Source organism: Eurytemora carolleeae, unplaced genomic scaffold (genome assembly GCF_000591075.1).
Source record: "Eurytemora carolleeae unplaced genomic scaffold, Eaff_2.0 scaffold342, whole genome shotgun sequence".
NCBI lineage: Eukaryota > Metazoa > Arthropoda > Copepoda > Calanoida > Temoridae > Eurytemora > Eurytemora carolleeae.
Genome location: NW_019396284.1, coordinates 157,321 through 182,056, shown reverse-complemented (window position 1 = coordinate 182,056; position 24,736 = coordinate 157,321). Strand labels below are relative to the sequence as shown.

At 32.3% G+C, this 24,736-nt stretch overlaps 1 protein-coding gene and 1 long non-coding RNA gene across 2 annotated transcripts in view; one reads left to right on the top strand and one right to left on the bottom strand.

Moving 5' to 3' along the window:
- LOC111700153 (uncharacterized) overlaps positions 1-24,736 on the bottom strand; it is a 40,489-nt gene that overhangs the window by 10,017 nt on the left and 5,736 nt on the right. Inside the window, exon 3 of the long non-coding RNA XR_002764925.1 lies at positions 20,519-20,568. This is a non-coding gene — a long non-coding RNA (uncharacterized LOC111700153). The remainder of the gene's footprint in view (positions 1-20,518; positions 20,569-24,736) is intronic.
- LOC111700152 (uncharacterized) lies at positions 2,125-23,548 on the top strand. Its single transcript, XM_023470977.1, has 21 exons — positions 2,125-2,208; positions 2,639-2,665; positions 2,907-2,980; positions 3,690-3,796; positions 4,789-4,845; positions 5,857-5,987; positions 6,587-6,668; positions 6,994-7,076; positions 8,167-8,274; positions 9,241-9,342; positions 10,451-10,564; positions 11,820-11,877; positions 12,416-12,574; positions 14,422-14,550; positions 15,342-15,432; positions 17,350-17,455; positions 17,694-17,759; positions 19,461-19,527; positions 20,705-20,785; positions 21,380-21,452; positions 23,341-23,548. The coding sequence occupies exons 1-21, from the start codon at positions 2,174-2,176 to the stop codon at positions 23,481-23,483; spliced, it is 1,893 nt and encodes a 630-aa protein (XP_023326745.1). The 5' UTR covers positions 2,125-2,173; the 3' UTR covers positions 23,484-23,548.

Here is a 24,736-nt window from a genome sequence, read left to right as displayed (position 1 = left end):
TATTAAAGCCCGGTTTTAGGCCTAAAGGGAGGGCTTTGGGTATGTAAGAAAAGTCAGAAAATTTCAACAGCCTCAGACCAATACTTTTTGAGTTATGTAAAAAAAATTACAGGGGGGGTTCAAATTGACCCCCCCCCCAGCGGGAATAGGGTTAAATAGTGGTTTTATTTGATAATTTAAACAAATGTAAGCACATTTATATCTAAATGTTCTGTGAAAAACAGATTCTTCTAAAAAGATTTCCCGGATTTCCTGTTTTTGTCGTCTTTACATGTTATGATTTTTTCCCCATATTTAATATGATGATTTAATGTTGAACTTATCCAAGAAAAAGGAATAATTTTTAGTCTTTGCCATAAACTTTGGTTTGCTAATCCCAATATCTTTGCAACCCAATGTCGTATAAATTTTGTTAGATCAAATAATCTAAGTTTGAAATATATAAGGTTAATATCATCATGTTGCAAAGATGTAGGTATTAGAAAATCAGAGTTTGTGGCTAAAACTCAATTCCTTTCACATAACTATAAGGCTTTTTAGCCACCTACTATTTTAACTATAAATTGTGGCTTTATCTGTGAGCATCTTCTCTTTGAACAATAATAAACATTAATTTAAAAAAGTTCACGGATTTCATAATATTTTTTATTCGTGGATTTTTTAAATTTTTTGAACTTTAAAATGTTTGGAGACAATTTTTTTGTAATTCTGAGCATTTATAAAAGTTTCCTGGGATCATGCGAGGTCCCACACAAACTTTGGGCCCGATCGGTTCCGCCGTTTTGATGTTTATTGAATACAAACGGACAAAGAGACACCCACACATGCAAAGTATGTATATGTAGATAAAAGACATAAAAAGATAACCTATAGTTCATATTGTGTTGTAATTTTAAGCAGCCTTCCATCAGCATTCATAACTTGGAAAACTGATTATTTTCTATTGATCATTATGATTATGATTATTGATCAAATAATGGTACCATTGAGAATATCATTATTAATAATGTTAATAAAAGTAATTAATTAAAATGATATTATCTCTAGATGTTTTTGATTTTGAAAACGATGATGTATTTTTATTTTTATTCATTAGAAAAATAGTTCTTTAATTATTGACCGTTAAACAATGATCAGCAATATCTAACCTTTAAGTTGTTACCTGTCTCATTCGTTAATTACTTGAAAACCAGGATATGCTGGGGGGGGGGGTCAATTTTACCCCCCCCCCCCTCTAAATCCCATGTTTGATGTCCAAATATGACAAATGATACATCATTGAAACTCTTGTGCTCTACTTTTTGAATTGAATTTTTTATCGCAAAATCCAGTTACATTGTAAACATGTTTTCAAAAAAAAATTTGTCCAAAAAACGAAAAATTATACATTTTTGAAAAGCCCTTGACCATGCCATTTCAAATATGCAATTTTTTTTGTTGCAGAACTTGTGCAATTCTTTCCTTATGTCAAAGGCTTTCCAAAAACAAATATTTAGTTTGTTACAGGAAAAAGCAGTCATTCAGGTAGTGTGCCTGAGGACTCAGGCAGTCAGTATTAAAGCCCAGTTTTAGGCCTAAAAGGAGGGCTTTGGGAATGTAGGAAAAGTCAGAAAATTTCAACAGCCTCAGACCAATACTTTTTGAGTTATGTAAAAAAACTACAGGGTGGGGGGGACCCCCCCCCCCATCCCGCCAGCAGGAATTGGGTTAAAAAACCGATGGTATCTATTTTGGACTTTTAAAGCTACCAGTTGTTACTAATGTTTTATTCTTATGTAAACTATACAATATAGTGGAACTCTTAAAACTGTGGAATAGGAAAATGTCATAAACGTAATGATATGTGTTTATATTTGGTGCCGTTTTACCCAGTATCATGAACATTAACTTACGGTCGTCTTCTTATTACACAGTTTAATGGGATCTACTGAACTTAAAAATCCCTTTTTAAAACAAATATACTTTTCAAGGTTATAAAACATTTTTCTAGTTTGTTTAGTAAATACAGCTTAACAATAGGAACAAAAAATTCTATAGAATTTAAAAATATGTTTTTAAACAAACACTAAAATTGTTAAATATGGATGTTTTTGCACCTTCTTTAAAGTTGACAAAACGTGGAAGAGAATGTTCGAGGTTTAAGTTTAGTTCAAGTGTTTAACGGATAGAGAGCATGTTGCCTATACTCCTTCTTACACTACTTTTATGGAAAATATCTTTAATAAATTAAACAATTTTTTTCAAGAAAAAAAAATAATTTTGTTTGTCGACCTAATACTAAGTCTTCCTTGAAAGAGTTACATGTCCCGAATCACAACGGTACGCTTTAGCTAATACATAAAAAAAGAATTGAAGATGTTTATTTGCAGTTCTCTATAATTTAAAGAAGCTATGGGATTTATGCAGTTGAGGAAAGTAAATTGTCAGAATTACTTTTCATAAAATCACCACGGTATTCTTGAAATCACTACGGTATTCTTGAAATCACCACGGTATTCTTGAAATCACCACGGTATTCTTGTACAATTGTTAAGCTTCGTTTTTAAGATTTACCGTTGTAATCGAGGAATCGGGGATTTAACTTTTTTAATGAAGGATATATTAAATTTATGTCTAATAATAAAGATATCAATTTTAGGCTCCCTGATGAAACAAAATCTCAATTGTAAGTTTTAACAAAAAATAGTATTTCAAATTTTTACTAGAAGAGAAAAGCTTGAGGGAGAGAGCGATACATCAGTTTCTCTCTAAATATGCAAATTCAATTTTCTGGGTCAGATTTGAAAAGGAATAGTTGGGGAAAAAATGCATAATCTGAAAAAGTATTTAAATTTAAAAATATGAATATAGATGAACAAGTCACCAACTTTTCATTACAGGACATTTTAAAAGTAGAAAGTTTTTAGGGATCGATTTTTTTGTTCTTGTGCCCACACAGAACTAATCAAACATTGTGCTGCCTACTGCAACGACAAACCTTGTGAGTATAACATATAATATGTTTATGAAGCTACATGGTAGGATGTAAATGAGTAAAAAATTGCCTTCTTCAAAACATTTTTAAATGTCACCCTGTCTCACCCTGTATCATGTATGTCACACTATAATTCGTCCCCTGTTGTGCTATTTTATCAGTGCGTTAATATTGGTGCTTCCTCATAAGTGCGTTTAAGTTTGTGCAACCTAATAATTATCTTAGCCGTATCTGACCCAATCGGGGGGGGGGGGGGTCAAATTGACCCTCCCCTATATTTTTTTTTGCTGCGATAACTCAAAAAGCATTCAAGCTAGGAAGCTCAAATTTTCTGGCTTTTCTAATTAACACATCCCCCGCACTTAAGACTAAAAGTTTGACTTATATACCTATTGCCTTATTTTACCTTTCCCAAAAACGTATTAAGTGTTATAGATTTGTATCACAATAAGAAAATTATTATAAAATGCAATTGCATAGTCGTTTTAACACTTAAACTGCAAATAAATGTGTATAACATTTTTCATCTATTCTGAATGCATTTAGAGAGAAATTTATATATATATCAAAAAAGAAATGTAACTACATAATTTTATATTTAAGTCAGCCTCTAGTAAGTGGTCCAACAAAGATTACATGGTTCAACTAAGTATACATAGTTCAACTACTTCTCTCTCTAGTCATTCCATGATGCATGTCAGTGTTTACTGTCTAGGTGAGAGTTTGTGTGAATATAAGTGTGGATGGTTTAGAGTATGTGGCACTATCAGCTGTTCTCAAACTGGGTCAACTTGTACATCAACAGTTTCAAAGAATACCCAGGAATTAACAGATTTTCTACAAAATATTCAACTCAATTATTTAAATATTCAGAGGCGTATTCAGGGGGGGCTATGGCGGCTAAGCCCCCCCTGGAAAGAGAAAAAAAATTAAGCCCCCCCCCTGGACAAATTCCTGAATACGCCCCTGACAAGCATTTGGAACGATCGATAGTGATATTTTTTAAAAACTTTTTATCAGTTTTTTTCTTGCATACAGACAGTACAAGCAATTACACCCCAATTTTTTGAGTGAATTGAAAAAATTTGAAACCAAAATTGTGTCACGACTCATGTGATTTAAATTGTTTTAAGATAAATTGCATCCAAGCAATCTAACAAACTATAAGAACACAATATGTTTTATAGATTAAATAATTTCTTTCCCCTAGATTGGATTGTAAAAAGTCTCATCAAATTTTAAGATAGGGTTGACTTTGAAGTGTCGCAACGCCTTGGGCTTTGATTTTACCGCTCTAACTCACTTAAATGATTTTGTGTAGCCCTTTACATGCACATTAATGAGCATTATAAAGCATATCTTGTTATCTTTGGTATTTTAGAAGTAATAGATAACATTCTAGTCGATTTTTGCTTGATCGAGAGTCTGAGACTCTTAAATTACAGTGGGAAGTAGTTTAGCTATCCGCATTTAGTCAAACTTCTTCTTCAGCTCACTTAAAACAAGCCCAACGAAGTGCATTTATGTGGGTATCAGAATATCTTAACTCATATTTTGATGTCTGATTCAAAATCCGTTGAAAATAGCGTAAACGATTTATATTTTAATATTTAAATTATAGTCCAATTAAACCGTAAATACTATAAATCTTCATCTTATGTGTGGAAATGGTTATGAAGTTAAATCTTACTAACTTCGAACAAGGACTTTTTATTATACAGTGAGCTATGTCAAAATATGTTAAAAAGGTAAAGATTGTTTAAGAAAAAAATTTGAAACCAAGACCTATGAAAAATCTGCATAAAAATCAATAGGCGTTAGCGGCTGCTCTTAACGCTGGATCTTTTAGAGTTCTTACACAAGCATCTTCGGTAATTATTTATTAATTATTAATTAATTAATTATTATTTAGCTACGCTCATCCGAGGTGAAATAAACAACTGTATTAACTAACTATAAACTGATTTGCAAATTTAAAATATCAAAAATTATATATACTGAGATGACGTGGAATTATCTGCTTCTCTTGCCGCGTCTCTATATCCGGCTCGGAATAGAATCGTTTTCCGCCACAAATAGATAATTTATAGAGGCAAACACTCTTTTATTACGTGAAATGGTATTATCTATTATCTTTAAAAAAATCTCTTGTTAAAGGGACTGTCCTCGTAATTTTATGTGCAGAACCTCAATTCAAAAAAAGGGCATGCTCGATTCTCATGTTCTGAAGCAAAAAATTAGCAAGTCATTTTTGCCGATAAACCACAAATGAAAATAAACACAAACAAATAAAACACGGAGATCTAAGTAACATGTGTTTTGAGAAAGGTTTTAATGATACTGTTGTGAATCTGACATGCTACGCTGTCAATGGAGGGATAGTCGAAACTACGTTTACAGTCCCTGAGTTAATTGAGAACCTGAAAGATGCTGATTGCGCGGCGGCGAACTATGAAAAAGTTACGATAATTGTTAACCAACTGTTGAGACCGGGTATAAGATACCCGGCTTTAGTCCTGTTTAAATCCTTTCAGCCACCCGTTTTAAATCTTTATAGCTTATATGATATATATATTTCTTATCAAAGTATTTTTGTAAAGATCAAGTTGGTCTGCTGCATAAGGAACTGAATTTTTGCCACAAACTCAAATTTCTAAAAAAAGTGATGGTGTAAAGCTTTTATATTTCAAACTTAGATTTTTTTGTTTAACAAAATTCATAGCTTGACATATCAAAAGTCAACGGCATTAGGTTTCAGAGATATAGGGATTAGAAATCAGAGTTCCTATAATTAGAAATCGAAGTTCCTGTAATGGTGTAGACCGATTTGAAATGAAATATGAAATTTTCTTTAATAAAACTTACATTTCTTGTTGGTCTAGGAATATGAGCATTACAGGAAAGTGTTCAATGCTGCTTGCACAGCTAAACCCAAAGCAATTGTATTTCCAAATACACCGGAAGATGTCGCATTTATTCTGAAAACTGCTAAATCTTTTGGTGACACCATCAGGTATATTTACATTCATCTGATATTCTTTACCTGTATAAATTACTAGGGATATGTCGGAAAAAAACTTGTTCAATTTAAATGGTTTAAATATCTGTGGAAAAAAATAATGGAATTGAGTCTTTGCCACACACTCAAATTTCCCAGTCCTTGTATCTTTGCAATCTCATAGTGTAAATATTTGATATTTCAAACTTAGATTATTTGATTAAACAGAATTTATAGTTTGAAATATCTAAGGTCTACGACTTTGGGTTGCAAAGATATAGGGATTAGAAAATCTGGGTTTGTGATAAAGACTCATTTTTTTAACCATAAATATAAGTATATGCTATATTTCCCAGGCTAGTAGCAATCTGATAGATATCATCATTTTTCTAGCCTAAAACGTGGCTTTTGTAGCATTACCACTGTCTCCTAGATAAACCACAACTGGTCAATTCATTATTCATAAAAAAAGGATGTCTTCTTGACATCCTTGATCAGACACGATGTCATCATTGACTTAAATAACGGAACCCTTTAATCAAGAATGACATTTTAACATGGAGAGGCACTTAAAATTTTGTCAAAGCTGTCTCTTTAAAAATGTTTGAATTAAGTGTGCGAAGTGGAGGGCACAGTTACACATGCAACAGCCTGAAGCAGGACAGTGTTCATATTATCATGACAAACTTTAACCGGGTAAAAACGTTATATTCATTACAGTGAGAACCAGAAAACTCTGGAATATAAAGACGACTTTGAGAATCATGCTACAACTTTATAAGTCCAATGAGCATGAACACATAGCAATTGTGCGGTGTTAACAGGCCCATTAATCAATAACTTGATTTAATAAGTATCTATAGTAAAACTATTTGCTTTGTAACTGCATCAAATACATTTTAAAAATATTGCTATAATGTCGTCTTCCTATTCCATTGTTTTCTGGTTATCACTGGAATACATGACATCATTTAGAAAATTAGAAAAGTTGAGAATTGAACAATTTGAGATAATGTTTCAGATTAAACTTTTTGATACAACCAGAAGTGAAACAGGGAAGGCAGCCTGGCTTGGGACCGGAGCTATTTGGGGGAACGTTTTGAGGTCGAAAGAAAAAATTCTTAAATTCAAAATTAAAATTTGGACTTTTTATTGTTTATTGCTAGGAGAATTTATTGCTAAAAAATGTAAGATTTCAATCTAATATGAAATTTACTTTAATTCAACGTGGAGTCCATACAAAAAATAGTTTCATCAAAAAAACTTATTTTTTGGTAAAAAGTTCAATTTTTTGATTGGAAAAAATTTTGGCTGTTCTGTTCCAAAATTTCAGACTAATAATCGATTGACAAATAAAAGAGATATGACAAAAATCCGCGAACAATTGTATGTGCAAATCTAAAACAAATCGCAAAAAAAATAAAAAATATATTTACTGTTTACAAATACACTCTCTTATGAACAAAATTTTGAATAATAAAGTTGTTTGAAAAAGAAATTTTATTGTAATCTTTGAATATTTGAGCAGAGCTGGGAACTTTTGGATGGTGGATATCTGGATTAATTCTTGATCCATTCTTTTTTTAATCTCTAGATTAATAAATGCTTTTAATTTCTCGCTTAATCCACTCTTTTTTGGATATATTATAGAAAAACACAAACCGGTTGTACAAAATTAGAGAGTTCCACCTATTTTTGTATATTAATCTTAAATGGAACGCAAAATTTCAAAATCAAAAATCAAATACAGGTGCAAGATTAGGTTAGTCTCGAGATTAAAAAGAGGATCAAGCCTTGATCTGATATCCACCATTCTAAAGTTCCCAGCTCTGAGCTGAAAACTTTAGAATGTGATATCCTTAATCCCGATCTGGTAATTAATCTGGAGATTAAATTCATGGTGACAATAAGCAATATTTAATCTAGAGATTAAGAAAAAGAGTGCATCAAGCACAAGAGGATTATTGATATCCCAATCAAAATTTCCCAGCTCAGATCGATTTGTACTGATGTTTTTCGCGGATTTTTTTGAATAACTAATTTATTTATTATCAGATTTTTATGAAACTTTGGATTACTCGAATTTAAATTTTCTAATCCATCTCGGAAGAAAAAAAGTTTTCACAAAAAATGTAGCAAAACATATTTGACGCAAAGCTCGTTTTTTGGACTCACCAAGCATAAAACTGTTTAGATCTATAGACCCTGAGGTGTATAGCTACCCCCATGGACAATGCCGTAGTGTTGGAGTAGGAGGATATCTACTAGGAGGAGGGGTTAACTGGCTGGGGACTTATAACAAGTAATATAAACAATAAACATATCACGCACCTCAGACCCATTAGTAAAAGTAAGTTCAACCTAAAGTCTGGCTGCGTCAACCTTGTTGCACCGACTAGTCCTACTCAGTGTCTGCTTTATTTACCCAATGTCCGGGCGATACAGTACAAACTGGGACCGGAAAAGTTGACGCGGCTCGGAAATTCAAATGTACTACGGCTGCCCGTGATATTATACAACAACATCAAATTATGGAATTCATCATTAAAAGGAAGTGTATGTTGAATTGACAGTGAGTATAGGTTATGCTAAATTAGAAAAGTATCAACCTTTTTCCATCGAATGTATAAGCGCGACGGACGTGTTTGCCAAATTGTCCCTTTTACTAAAACATTTGATGAAAAAATCCTAATAACATTCGATTCCTTTATATTTAATATTCAGACATTTGATCATCGAAACAAACAAAAAATTGAACCAAATTGAACACTTTAAGTTTCATTTTATTTTAAGTGATAATCGAGCTCAGCAGAAATGTTTAAAAATATTATTATTAAGCAAATCACTTTCATTAAAGAACAAACTTTATTGATTAACCATAGAAAATTTTGATCACTTGGCAGCAACGCTCGGCCCAGAAGTGTTTCAGCCCAACTAAAAAATGTATGTGAACTATGTAGGTATGAGAGGTTTCGTTATATATCGAATTTATGAATAATGCAAGTAAGTGATTGAAATCAAAACACAAAATTTCAAATTTTAATAATATGCATGGAATATAATTATTCAACCTAAAGATAACCTACTGTTCAGACTGTATACATGGCAGCTAGAATATAAAAATTGTAATCATGTAAATTGTTCGTAAAGGCCGGAAAGAATCACTACCCTTGATTTTGTTAGAGTTAAGATACGAATAAATGAGTTTGAAGCAATTTTGACAATTTCTGAAAAAAATCATTCTTATAATTTTTTTTGTTTTGGCTAGATATGGATATGGTGCCGAGGGTATTATAGAGATGAAAGCAGTTCTATCAGATGGAAACCTTGTTACAGTAACTCCGGACAAAACTGTCTTTGCTGATGGAAGGTTTGTCATAAGCTTTAAGGGACTGGTATTTCAAGTGATCCTCTATATTCATATCCGATTCACAAGAATACATTTCACTTATACAATTCTATGTTAGAACACAATTGATGATAATCAATTGTTTTCTCAAAAATTAAGGATATCTCAAATCCTTGACCGGTCAAATGTTCAATTTTAGGGTATAATTTTAATTGTGTTTTTTTACAAAACTAATTTGTGTCTTCTCCTGCAAGAAAACACTTTGTAGTTTTCAGAATTTTAAATTTTAAATTCTAAAAACGTCAATATTCATGTTCCACATTATTGATCAAATACAGGTTTTGAGGGCATCGTCGTTAAACAGTCGTTGCGATCTGAGCATGGAGGGTCACATTTGACATTTTTAATACAATCCATCAGATCTGTTTAATGTCTATGCTTTTGTAGGAAATTTTGCAATTATGTTTTGTTCCTTGTTTTCTGTGCTGCTCTATATACACCTGCACCTCAGCACTAGATGCAGTTTGTGCATTTAGTATATAATGCAAATGCACTTTCCAAAATTGATGGGAAGTAGTTTTAAATAAATACTTCAGAATACTGACCATAATTATACTTAATTCAAAAATAGGAAAACTAGAAAATATAGTTTACTTTTGATGTTTCTGATGCATATATTGGTTTTCGTTTCATTTCATACTAAAAAGCTTTTTTTCTTCATACTCCATACTTATGACTTTTTTTCATTGTCAGTGTCATTTTAAATCTTTAATCTTTGTCCATAGCATTGTTGAAGTGTGCATTTCTGTTTTGAAGGAACTTGCTATCTTGTGATGCAAAAAATGTTTGGCGTTCAATTTGCGCAAAAACTTAGTTTGTGCGAAAATTTTCATATGCAAGAAAGCGCAAAACTCTTGAATTTAAAAGGTGCAAAGGAATTAAGTTTTTGCCACATACTCAAATTGCCTAATCCCTTTGTCTTTGCAATGTGATAGAGTAAACCTATGGTATTATTAACAGAATTCACAGTTTGACAAATCTAAGGTCTTCAACATCGGGTTGCAAAGATATAGAAATTATAAAATCAGAGTTTGTAGAAAGAATTCAGTTCCTTTCACTTCCTTTTCAGGGTTGTCCAGCATACAGCTGCAAACAACCTATTCTTTGGTCTACGAGGAGCTGGGAGTAGTTTAGCAATAGTTACGGAGTTCCTTTATACAATTCATAAAGAACCAGAAACAAGGTGATAAACACAATGTGAGACTCTTAACACTATGGAATAAGAAGGTGATGGTTAAAGTCAAGTTATGATCTTACATAATCCAATAAACTTTAACCAAAGGAGTTGTGCAGTGTACAGACCTATTTTACCCAAGAAGTCGATTTTCATTTCTGTGTTAAAGCAATTTGTATTGACACTATACAGGGTGTCCCACGAAACATGACAGTATGCAGGACGACTTGAATGTCGTCTTGATTTTTAATATAATTTGCTGCGTTTATTTGTCAATATAATTTTAGAAGTAAATTTCTAGAGATAATAATCACAAAATTTCCCTTGTCCTGCCATTTCCAAAATGTGGTCTGCCTTTTTTGTGCTTTCAATATTGCCCGAGATATGAAGAATTTCGTTCAGATTTCGACAATTTTGCTTTTATTTAACAAAATTGAAATCTGAACCAAACTCTTTATATCTCCGGTAATATTAAAAGCACAAAAAACGCAGACCACTTTTTGGAAATTCCAGGGCTAGGAGAATTATGTTATAGTTGTTTCAAGAATCATACATGTTTAAGTAGATAGAAGACTAAATGTCACAAATAAATTCAAATACCAAAGACGACTTTCAAGTCGTCTTGCTATTGTCATGTTTCGTGGGACACCCTGTAGCATAAACATAAGATTGTTCAAATATCGTCTTCCTTTTTCGTAGTTGTCTGAGTCCCCTGTAGTTATTTATTTATTGGTTAGGTCTTATTCTTCTTTGTATGATAATTTAGCTGGTGTTAACCGTCTTTGAAAGCGATCGTTAAACGATCGTTTTTTTCGTTTTTCAATCGTTTTTAAAACCGATCGTTTCGTTTTCAGAAAAAAACTATCGTTTTTAAAAACGACCCACTCGTTTTGAACTGCGGATCTTTTTTTTTGTAAAATTGTAACTGATGTTCTTCAAATGGGCGCACATAAAATAAGTAGGAAATTTAAAAAAAAAAGATGCAAAAACCTCTAAAGCGTAAAATACTTTGATAGATCACTAACAAAGAATGTGATTTTAATTTAAATCCTATGATGTAGTTCCTTGAATAAATGATTTTGAAAAGAAAGGAAGAAAGGAACCATGAAAATTCAATAAAGTCTTCTTTTTTATCTTTTTTTTTGTGGATAAATCTACTTTCTCGAATACCTTACAAAATTATTATTGTCGGACATTTTCTATTGTTTTTGTATCAAGTCAAGTTATAGAATTTATTTCCACATTTAAAATATTTATTATCCAGACCTGCTATTATACTTGCTTGGATGGAGACAGAGGATGAAGTAGAAAAGATGATGAAGGTGGATCAAGAAATTTTTTATTCAAATAACTTTTTAATTTTATGTTTGATACTCTTGCTAGTTTTTTTTAGCCTTATGCATTATTATTTGCATTAAAAAGGATTTATAAAATATTTCAAATCACAATTCCACGTAAACTACAAGCAAAGAAAATTTGTTTTTGCCACAAACTCAAATTTTCTAAAATTCATGTATCTTTGCATGCATCCTGATTGTGTAAACCTTTATTGTTTCAAACTAATTTTTTTTTGATCTAACAAGAATTCATAGCTTTAAAAAAGAATCTAAGTTAATTGACATTTGATTGCAAAGAGATACACATTAGAGTTTGTGACATACAGAGTGAATTTCTTTGAGCCACAATTGTACTACATTTTTAAACCTATTGCCATACACCTTTCATATTTTAAATTAAGAATTCTGTTAGATTGAAAAATTTAAATTTTAAAGGGTGCAAAGATATTGGAATTTTAGAATCAAAAAGTTTGAGTTTTTGTAAAAACAAAATCCTTTCTTCTTAAATATTTTTATTTTGAAGGCTATGTCTAGCACTAAAAAGTACAGTTTTATGGTGAACCATCAAATTTCAAAAATTGGATTCTGGTCCCGGCCTATCCTCTCACCCATCATGCTTGCATTCCCAGGAGCCATGCAAGCTCTAAAATTTAGCAATCGGAAATCGACCTTTCCAGTTCAGGTAAATAAATATCTCACTTTGTCTCCAGCAGAGGCATAGAAAAAATTGTCAGTTTTCATTACTTTTTTAAAAATTTTAAGAAAAACGACAATACTTTTAATGTTCTTTCTCGAAGATTTAAAAGTTCCCCTTTGAATCAGACCTGCAACTCTTTTATTAACAGTCACATGAAATCAAAATTACGTCGGCAGTTAAAGGGCGTGTTTGGGAAAACTGAAACGGGATACGACAAACCATAACTTAACTATAATAAATTAAATGATGCCATCTCTATGTATTTCATTTCTATTTTCATGAAGCGCGACGGCTGTTAGTGGAAGTGTTACTGCACTGAAAAGATAATTTAATGATAAACTTTTTGATTTAAGTAAAATATTTTGATTGGTTTCAAAAAGTATTAAAGTTTCTTAAAAACAATAATTTTGAAAATATTTTCATTCTTTCCTTTGCACATTGTTCAAACATTATCTTAAAAATTGTTCAAAGTCTGTTTTGTATTTCTAATGACAAACCACTATTCGTTTTTATTTAACAGAAATATTTCCTTTCAATAGTTTTCTGTAAATTATATATTTTGTAATTTTTTTCAAAGGAACATTTCTAATTTTTTATGTATAAAACAAAGCTTTATAACTCTATAAAAACTCCTGTGGTAGTTTAGAGAACATTTCTTGGGAATAAATTTAATCTTTGCCATTAAAATGTTGCCTGGGGATCTTAGCCTGAATAGTTCAATGCCCCCCAGAACAGTATTTACCCAGTTTGCACAATTTGATGGGTCTGGTCTCCCATCTCCCATGTTAGTCTCAGTTTTCTATAAATAGGTTTCAGTAAGCTCGGGTTTACACAGTTTCCATTCATCTCTTTCATGAAATTTTGATAAGCTATTCAAAAACAAAAACTTCTATTATGTTCTTCAAAAATTTCAAAATTTTAAAAGATTGGAATAATTTGACAAATGAAGAACTCTCGGCAATGATTCTAAAATCAGCATAATTCTGTTTATTCTTCTCTTCTTGTCTCTTCACGCGTGCAGTTTAGATATTGTTTGATAGAATAGGATTATTTTCTTGAATTATTCTTCTCTGGCCTTATATTCGACTTTCGGTTTTCTTTCTCTGACTTCCAGTATAGAACTCACGTCTTGTTTTAAGCAATACTCTTTCACTTCTTGTTGTATTACCAGTCCCGTGTTGAGATTTATTGCATGATTCCCCTTATTTCATCTTTTGAACGAAGCGTGTTTAACTTTCATAGATGTTAAAAACTCCTCATCACTCAGTAAGGGTATAATCTTGGCTTTGTCCTCACTAATCTATCTATGTAAATCAGATCTTCTTTACGATCCACCCACTCTTTCTCTCTTTTTCACTCATCGAGTTTTCCACTCTGTCCAGCCACCTCAGGTAGATGTCTTCCCTATGTGCCTGGACTTTGTCTTCATCGTTATTCCCAAATCTTATACATGTAGACTCAGGATTTTTTCCCAACCCATCACTATTCCTTGTATTTTTTCAGGATACTTCTAGTTTCCAGGGTATTCAAGATTTAAACTCTTGATTTTTAAACTATCAGAAATATCAGCATTCTTTCTTTCCGCATGGTTAACTTCATCCAACTCTATGACACTCTTGCTGCATCCTGTCTATCTATGTTGCTGTTACTTGTTTCCCACATTTTGTCTGCTCTCTTGCTGTTTTCTATCATCTCTAAACTATTGAAATATGTGGTTTTGAACTCAAGTCTATTAGGAGATAACTGTCTAGTACTGCCTTAATCTCTCCTGTCTGGTTTGGTTCCTTTTTTGAAATTAATTCTAAAATCTTATATTGTCTTTTCAATTTTAGATTATGGTCACTGACATAACCCTCGGGGCTGGAAGAACTACATCAGCTGCATCTGCCGCAAAATACTTAAAAGATCAGGGGGTGGATATTCTTGTAGATAATATTGTCAATGTTTTAGCAATAAATCAGGTATATAAGGGGGTGGATATTCTTGTAGATAATATTGTTAATGTTTTAGCAATAAATCAGGTTTATAAGAGGGGTGGATATTCTTGTAGATAATATTGTCAATGTTTTAGCAATAAATCAGGTATATAAGGGGGTGGATATTCTTGTAAATAATATTGTCAATGTTTTAGCAATAAATCAAGTATACAAGAGGGGTGGATATTCTGATAGATGATATTGTCAATGTTTTAGCAATAAATCAGGTTTATAAGGGGGGTGGATATTCTTGTAGATAATATTGTCAATGTTTTAGCAATAAATCAGGTATATAAGAGGGGTGGATATTCTTGTATATAATTTTGTCAATGTTTTAGCAATAAATCAGGTATATAAAGTGGTGGATGTTCTAGTAGATAATATTATTAATGTTTTAGCAATAAATAAGGTTTATGGGGGGGGGTGTTTTTGTAGATAATATTATCAAGATCAAGTAGGGCTGGGATCTTCTAGATATAATTCAGCAATCTTTTAAAATTTTTTATAAATAAGGTATGTAAGAGGCGGGGGCGGGGGGGATGGCGTTTTTGTAGATAATTTTATCAATTTGAAATAATGTATTATAAATACATAATGATCGTTTAGTTTAGTTTACAGTAATAACCAAAATAATAGCGATATTGATTTTGGTTTAGCTTTTTTATTCAATGAATAACTTAAAAATGGCAAAATCAAATTTTCAGAATAAGAATAATTACAAAGAACGAAATATTTACAAAAAGAATTATTTAAATTTCTACGATTTCTGTTTCTAGATACAACCCGGTTCTGTGACGGGTGGAGTCCATTTTGTATTTGATCGTATAGCAAATCTCTTGTATGAAGAAATAGAAAAGGAGCAAGAATGTAAGAATACCAAAGTGTTTACTTCGTCCCAAAGTATCATTGGATCCATGCATAGATCTATAAATTGGGATTTGGGGGAGCAAGTAAAAAATTTAGAAGATGTACAAAACAAAACTTTACATGAAATCGAAGATTAATGTGTAATTTTAATTTCATTTATCTTTACAATTAATATTATCAAAACATTAAAAAAAACCCTATGATAAGATATATTTTTTTTGAATTATTAGAATATAAAAGAAAATTTGTCCAAAATCACATTCACATGATTTTAGATTCTCTTTTTCTTGACGTCCTTATAGGAATTGTAGACGTTAACCTTCATTTCAAAGATTGGAATATCAACGGTGGCCTTAACACATCTATTTGAAAATTGAATCGAATTTCATTGTGTTTACTTCAGCTTTTTTAAAGCATAGATCAAAAAGTCACTTTTATAGAGAGCTCACAATTGAAAATAATAAATTTTCGGCTCTACAACTAAATTGGACACACCATTCACAAGGAGTGTTTGCGAAAAATGAAAGGGGGTACAGAGTCTAAAACTAAAGAACAAAAAGTTTTGACTTAAATTTTAAGTTCATGGTTAAATGCCACTTCTGACTTAATTTAAACCTGAACTTTAACCGTGAGGTTAAATATTTAACCCTGTAGTTAAATATTTAACTCGCCGAAATCGACGAGTTAAAATTTAAACACAGGGTTAAAATCTTGAAATCCTGTATTTTCCCTATTTGTCTATTATTCAATCATCATTCAGCTGAGAAAGTGGCATTCAACTTTACGATATATCTAAAAGTGAAAACCTTGTTAAAGAAATTTCACGTTTCAGATTAATTAATTTTTGCATGTAAACCCAAAATACGGTTGTAACTCGAAATATGTTTTGTTTTCGGTTACGTAATCAGCTGATTAGCGATGGTGATGTAATATTCTCCGTAAATCCTTTTCTCTGATTGGTTCAGATTTTCCCGGGAAATTCAAATTTGAAATTGAGAAAGTTTAATATTTAAGAAGCTATTCATTATTTTACAGAATTTTTAACCTCGAACTTAAAATTCGCGCATTCTTTAGTTTTAGACTCAGGTTGACTTTTTTACTATTATCTGAATTAAGCGTCTATAAGGAGAAAATGGTTAAGCATATCTTATACCTAAGAGCGCAGGACCCATACTAATTCACAAAGTTGCAATACTCCACTAAGTTCGTAAATAATTAAATTAAATTTGAAACGACTCATTCGTACATTACAACCTACAATTTTCGAATTCAAATCGATACATTCACATATAGCTGATAATGCATAATATTAATTAAATTCGAAATCAGTTATATATACCCCCTTTCATTTTTTGCGAACGCTCCCTTTGATATGTGGAAGGCTGGTGTCTGGTCCTCTATATCCTTGAACTTTATATATATATATATAGCATGGAAGGCTGGTGTCTGGTCCTCTATATCCTTGAACTATATATATATATATAGCATAAAAGGCTGGTGTCTGGTCCTCTGTATCATTGAACTATATAAATATATATAGCATGGAAGGCTGGTGCCTGGTTCTCTATATCCTTTAACTATATATATATATATATATATATAGCATGGAAGGCTGGTGTCTGGTCCTCTATATCATTGAACTATATATATAGCATGGAAGGCTGGTGTCTGGTCCTCTATATCATTGAACTTTATATATATATAGCATGGAAGGCTGGTGTCTGGTCCTACATATCGTTGAACTATATATATATAGCATGGAAGGCTTGTGTCTGGTCCTCTATATATTATTGAACTATATATATATAGCATGGAAGGCTGGTGTCTGGTCCTCTGTATCCTTGAACTATATATATATATAGCATGGAAGGCTGGTGTCTGGTCCTCTATATCCTTGAACTATATATATATATATAGCATGGAAGGCTGGTGTCTGGTCCTCTATATCCTTGAACTATGGATCCCTGGCATCAACTAGATCCTTCTCTCCAGACTTTATCAATGATGGATTTGTTGGACTCAGGTTTACGCAATTTTAAAATATCTAGTTTAATTTACAAAAAATATGAATCAAGAAAAAAACAGAAGTACATATTTACAGGAATTATCCCTTTCCGGAGGGATTTTTGAAGATTTGGGGGAATGAATGAAATACAAAAAATTCCCTAAACCCTGGAGATGGTATGGGGGGGGGTGTTTTCAAGAACATATACACATACCTTAGGATTAAACTAAAGATATTTTTTTCTTTAACTTTACAGACGAGGTCTTTTTCTTGAATTTCTGAGGAAAGACTGCAGTTTCTGCTTCTGGATGCTTCATTTCAGGTATGTGGAATATTCTTTTACTTTTTCAAAAACTAATTTTCTAATCCCTATATCTTTGAGACCTAATGTCTTTGAAACCTAATGGTGTAAACCTATGGAATTTAAACATTTGACAATAATAATATACTGTTCAAGCTTATTATGGATCATTTGAAACATTATAGGTGGTCTACGACATAAGGTTACAAAGATGTAAGGATTAGAGTCTTTGGCGAGTATGATAAATTTCTTTAGTGATTTAAAACTACAAAGAAAACAATGTAACTGCACTCCAGTTGTATACCAATTTCAATTCCTCGTGCACGTAAAACTTGAGTTGAGGTTTTATATTGGAAAATTCTGGAAATCAAGATTTTTGAGAAATATTTTCCTATTTTTAACCATCTTCGTTTGAAACTGCAATTCATTTAACCCACCCTGTAATATAATTATACAGTTGAGCCCCTCCAACTATATAATCATTAAGCAATAATGAACCGGAACTAGAAGCCAAACTAAGTAACATCCAACTTCCGAGTTATCGTTAGTATTGGGAATATAAAGATCATTGCGGGGGNAAATATGATGATAGCAAAAGACAGGAATCCTTAGACAAGAAACAGGGAGAAGAGAAGGAGAGCAGAAGAGCTCAGGCAGACAAGATTATTATTATTAAAATTATTATTATTATTATTATTATTATTGTTACTGTAATTATCATTATTGTTATTTTTATTATTATTTGTCAATTGGCCCTCATGATATTTTCGAGTGGTTAGACGTTGGATTTTCTAATTCCAAAATACTTCAAATACTGTTAGGTCGCAATTGTACATAATTTTGTCCAAGCACAAGTTAGATTGATAAACTGAAAATATCAAAATATTTATTAGCATTTTCCTGGAAAAGATGTCAGGGATTACAGCAAGATATTACAGACAAATTTTAAAGAGAGGACTAAATAAAGATATTAAAGATCGGAATAGGACCCGGAGCTAAGCTTGGATTGCAAGTAGTCCGGCCTGTAAACAGGACAACGTATTAGCTCTTTTGTATATAGCTGTAGGTCGGACAGAAAGTGGGGCGGATGATAAGTCGCCAACGTGGACAAATATTTATCGTTAGAAGGAGAAAATGGGATCAATTTGTTCATTTTTAGTTTTAAATACGTTTTTTCAAATACTCAGTAGATTTACTCATATCAGTTTCAGGCTTTAGATTTCCTTTATTTCATACCACTTTTAAATGGTAACATAACATCCCCTTAGGTTGAGAGCGTTTATGAGATTTATTTTTTAATTAAGAAATTGAGAAGGGAATAATCCCTTTAAATATTAGCCACTGGGCAGAGAGCTCTTAATGGAATCATGTAGCATGGTGATCTGTATCTGTATTGTTGTCTATGTTCAAACATTGAAAATTATTAATTTTTAAAAGTAAATGCGCAATTTATTTCGGGGGTAAAACGCAAATTATCAAGCAAAGAATTGTGTTAATGCTTTAAATCCCATGGATATGTTGGAGTTCAGTGGAGTGGGCTCTCCAAGACGGGGGTTTTCAGATCCTTCCCTTACCTTACCTAACATTGCTTTTTTTACTGAATACAGTGTTCCATTTACATATTAAGCATTATTTTTTGACACCCTGTCAGTTACATTTCCTCTTCTCTATAATTTCAATCTCGGCGCCTTTGATGTTTAAATTAAGAATTATTGTGTTCAGGAATAGACTAGGAAAACCAAGGATATCTGTTAACAATCCCATATCTATCAGGACGGATGAAAATCAGGGAATCATGGATTAAAGACAAATCTAATCCTTCCCTGATGCTAATCTTAAGAACTCAATAAAAGAAAATGGATATTTTTATATCTCAATGGCCATTGTAGAGATGTAATATCTAATTAAACTTTATAGTTAATCACGGTTTTTTTATATTGAAACTTATCTAAATATGATTAATTGATGGCGAAAGGAATATACAGGGTACCCCGGTAGACATAGTTCAGTTGTAGAAATGCCTTACTCCAACAATTGTCTAAATATGTATCAAACAGATACAACACAGGTGCTGACTCTCAGCTATAATATTAAGTCTGTATCAATCTCGATATGACGCTCTTGTTTGTATCCCTCAATATGTACTGTACAGATACAACTCAATAGTTACTGTACAGATACAACTCAATCTCGAACTCAAGGTTTTATCTTACAAGGTACAATTCGAGATGACACTCTGTTCTATTACATGAGACAAAGGATCTCGTTCAACTAAGGAGTTGAGTCCTTGCCACAAATTCTGTTTTGCTAATCCCTATATCCTTTGAACCCAATGTCAAATTTCAAGCTTATATTATTAGATCTAACAGAGGTCAAATGTCAAATGTCTACAACATTGGACTGCAAAGATATAGGAATTAGAAAATCAGAGTTTGTGACAAAGACTCAATTCCTTCAAAAAGTAATGGTGGGTTTTATAGCACATGGACCGATAGGTTTTCTTAGAATAAACAAGCGTAGTTAGGATGCGGATAACGAATTACGAGTATAGATTTATTTACAAAATAAACAATTTATGGACATTTACGAGTTTTTATTAAACACGGTAATGATAATATATCACTTAAAGGGAGAGCTGAAAATACACATTTTACTCAAACAAATTTAACTAAGCTTTAATCTAACTTCAAGAAAAAAAGTTCTGAAACTTGTGTATTTAGTACTGATTATTCGTAAGAATCTTGAATTTTCTAATTTCTATTCCCTACCCGAATAGTTACCTTGGATATTTCAAACTTTGTCTTCTTGACCATCTAGTGCAGCTGAACATCTAGAATTGAAAAATTTAGTTTGATGCTAGTAATCTGTTACTTTTTAAGATTTATTTTACTTTCACATGTAAACTTGAAGTTTAATTATGAAAATATTTAATTCTATAAATCACAAATCTTTGATTCTATGCAAAGGGTAATACTGTTGAGATAAACCTAACCTGTATGTTCCCCCCCTCCTCCACCTCATGTACTGATGTTGTAAATGGAATAAGGGTAATTACTAAAAACTAACTATAAAGGATTATATCGTTTTCTTAAATGTATTATACTGCCTAACTTTGCTTAAAGTAATTCCATTTTGATTGCATGGGTTATTAAATGATGAAGCAGCTCTGGCTCTAATTTTCTAATCTTTAAAGGAACTTTTAATGTAATATTAAGTGTCTTGGAAAAAATTGACACCATATCTTTCTAGATTTACTTTATGTCATTTAATTCCAAATGAATTGAGTTTTTTCCACAAACGCCTATTTTGCAACCTCGCATGGTGTAATCCTTTTGATATTTCAAAGTTAACTATTTGAATTTAGTCGGAAATATCTAAGTGATAAGGATTAGAAAATTAGAGTTTGTGCCAAAAACTCAATGCCTTATGATTGAAGAGCTTTCTATTATTAAAATTGTATTTATTTTTTATTTAAGCTAGAATGTAAAGTATGGAATAATTGACCTTTTTTGTAACAAATTGGAAATTTTTTTTGTATTTTAAAAATCACAATATTTAAAGTTTAATTTTGGAGTCCACAAAACATTACTGTGCAAATATTGGATTTATCCCCAAATGAATGATAAATGCAAATATTTCAGAGTAAAATAGAATCCCGGCTGCAAGGACAAACTTACAGTAAATACTACAATTTCCCTAGCTGCTCGAAGTCAGGTAAACCTGGGACCAAATTTTATTAATAGCGAGAAGTAGTTGAACCATATAGACTAGGTTAAACGACTAAAGTGGTTCAACTACGTATTGATTTGAGTATTAACCCTATAAAGGCTAGGGGTCTGACACTATGTATAGCCGGAGAAAAAGGCCGTAGAGTAAAGGCATAGAATTGCAATTTAAGTTCATTGCTTAATTTTTCTAGACCAACTCATTGAAATAAAATTAGACCGCTAACTTTTATAGTTTTGGAGCTAGAAAGGCTTTAAAAAATCCCAGTAAAAAGCTCGAAAAAGTGTAAAAAATAATTTTTGTTTTTGTCAAATATTAAGATTAAGACACATTTAACTTTTACCCTAACCATCAAACAAGCTAGGGGAGGAGGGTGTCAAACCCCCCCTCCCCCTAGCCTTTGGTTTATCTTTTTGAAAATATACAACCCAATTCAAAATACATCTGTACCCCAATCTTGTTGTCTAAAGATGTCCATGTTGGGCTAGAATAATAAAATACTTTTTGTGAAAATATTAGTTTATTTTGTGTATTGATAAAATATGATCATTATCAATTTTTTAAAAAAAATCCCATCAAATGAACTGTAAAAACAACCTATAAGAATTATCAGTATTGAACCTTTTTAACGCTAGAAAAAAACGACAATATCTTACACATTAATGATAAGATTAAGGTTTCAAAGGTACAGTTGAAGGTTGGCCATTGCCACCCTTTCATGGACATTCAGCTTACTTTTTCCTGTAACCATATGGTTTGTAGTAGTTTACTGTTTAATTATTAATTATAGAAGAGGTCTAGTCTACTGTACACACTGTGTAGCCTAGACCCACCGGTACGAGTTGACAACTACATTAAATTTTATAGTCTACTGCACACACTGTGTAGCCTAGACCCACCGGTACGAGTTGTCATCTACACGAAATTCTATGTACTGGCTCGGATCATGCAACGATTGGACCGATGTGACTGCATCTATGTACTGGCTCGGATCATACAATTATTGGACCGATGTGACTGCATCTATGTACTGGCTCGGATCATACAACGATTGGACCGATGTGACTGCATCTATGTACTGGCTCGGATCATACAATTATTGGACCGATGTGACTGCATCTATGTACTGGCTCGGATCATACAACGATTGGACCGATGTGACTGCATCTATGTACTGGTTCGGATCATACAACGATTGGACCGATGTGACTGCATCTATGTACTGGCTCGGGATTGGACCGATGTGACTGCATCTATGTACTGGCTCGGATCATACAACGATTGGACCGATGTGACTGCATCTATGTACTGGCTCGGATCATGCAACGATTGGACCGATGTGACTGCATCTATGTACTGGCTCGGATCATGCAACGATTGGACCGATTTGACTGCAGGGAAGTTTTCTGTTAGAAACGTGTATTGTAAACTCTAATGTCTTAAAACTATTTGGAACTTTAAAAGTTTAGGATAGACAACCAACCTTCAAACAATGGTATTTAGAGAGATTACAAAGTTCCATGAGGTCAAAACTTTTAAATGTGATGCGCATTTCAGGTTGCCAGAGATCTGAGATATTCTGAATGTAAAAACTTAATCCCCATGACCTAGATATAGACCACAAAATATACAGTTTTGTTCTTTCTGGACGGATTAACGATACAAAAGTTCAGTCTTCTGAGCTAGTACTAAACCAAATAAACATTTTCAATTCTGAGCAAAAAAGAATCTTCAAATGTTTTAATTAAATTATTCTGATCAATAATGTGGAAGATATTGTTATATATTATATGGTTATAATCGACCTGTGCCATCTTTGAATGAAGGGCCACGTGAAATATCGCTTACAGTCCCTTTAACGACTCAAAATGTTAAGGAAGTGATTGGAGACGTCTGTACTGGGGGCAGAACCTGGACCAACTGATGAGCATTAAGAGGTTTTGGGACAGCGGGGACACATTCAATCATTGTCAGAGTCTTACTAACAACGATGCTGCTTGCTGTCCCTTTCCATCTTAGTGGGACAAACAAAACTTGTGGGAAATGCATTGTATTGGATTATATCAATAAATATGAAAATTCAATATCTTTAAAACATATAGGATAAACAGGGAATGCAGGTAACCATGTCAACTAGACAGAAGAAGGTGAAATCTGCTACTACTTTGTGACCTCGTACCTCTTTTTTATGCACAAGCATGAGAATAGCAAATGTATCCGGTTATATTTTAAAAATTCAAAACATGTTTGTTCTTCTCAATATATTAACAATACGAGAAGTTCTGATTGAGAACATATAAGATTTTAATTTTACGTGGAATTTACTTTATTTTAATAAAGGCGGGAGGTGTTGTTGCTAAGTTAGTCAAAAGTATCTTCTGTCAAAACTCTTTAGTCCGGTTTAAAATATACTCTTTCACACAAATGACATTTCAAGTTTGAACAGAGAAAATAAAGTATTTCAATATCAAAATATCAAAATAGGAAAACATATATTTAAAGAAAAATTGTGCAAACCCTTCATCATGTAAAGGAATTGAGTTTTTGCGACAAACTCAAATTTTCTTATCCCTTTATTTTGGCAAACAGAAAGTGTAAAGCTTTGATGTTTCAAGTTTAGACCAATATTTGATCCAACAAAATTTATATTTTGGAATATTATATTGGTCTCTGATTTCGGGTTGCAAAGATGTAGGGATTAGAAAAGCAGAGTTAGGTGGCAAAAACTCAATTCCTTTTCAAAAACCAGCTTTGTAATCACAAAAAAATAATTTTTGCCGAGAATGTTTTCATGCAGTAGTTCCTATTTTTAAAGGGGTTCTGAAAGTGAAACAAGTAAAGCCTAAACGAGAAAAATGGTTTGAACAGTGATTTAGATTTATTTAGAAAATTAGTCGCTTTGGTATTATCAATTGGGACCTAGACATGAGACTGCCACAAAACAATACTTACCAGTGACCCTAGAACTGCCATGTAAAAACTGTCCCATAGTTCCTCTTTTTCTATTAAATAAACCTGTACAATATTATTTTAATAGTATTACAGTATTCCAATTTTTCCCACTTTGGGTTTCTTTGGTCCCTGGGACCCTCCCCTTTGGGGTGGGGGGGAGGAGGGGAATCCCAGGACCCCGAAAATCCCAAGTGGGAAAGAATACCCCAACATTTATTTTCGATATTTTCAAAATAATTGGTATTAGAAATTGTTTTATTATTGCAATCTTTGCATACAGATTGCAGGGGGTCACTTGAAATTACGCTTTCAGTCCCTTT

Bases quoted from the DNA above. Each gene is read 5' to 3' on its own strand.
- LOC111700152 (XM_023470977.1), top strand. From the start codon at position 2,174: ATGTTGCCTATACTCCTTCTTACACTACTTTTATG. The intron at 6,669-6,993 runs GTAAAAACGTTA...ATAATGTTTCAG, and splicing joins TCATGACAAACTTTAACCGG to ATTAAACTTTTTGATACAAC. The intron at 15,433-17,349 runs GTAAGAATACCA...ATATATATATAG, and splicing joins AATAGAAAAGGAGCAAGAAT to CATGGAAGGCTGGTGTCTGG.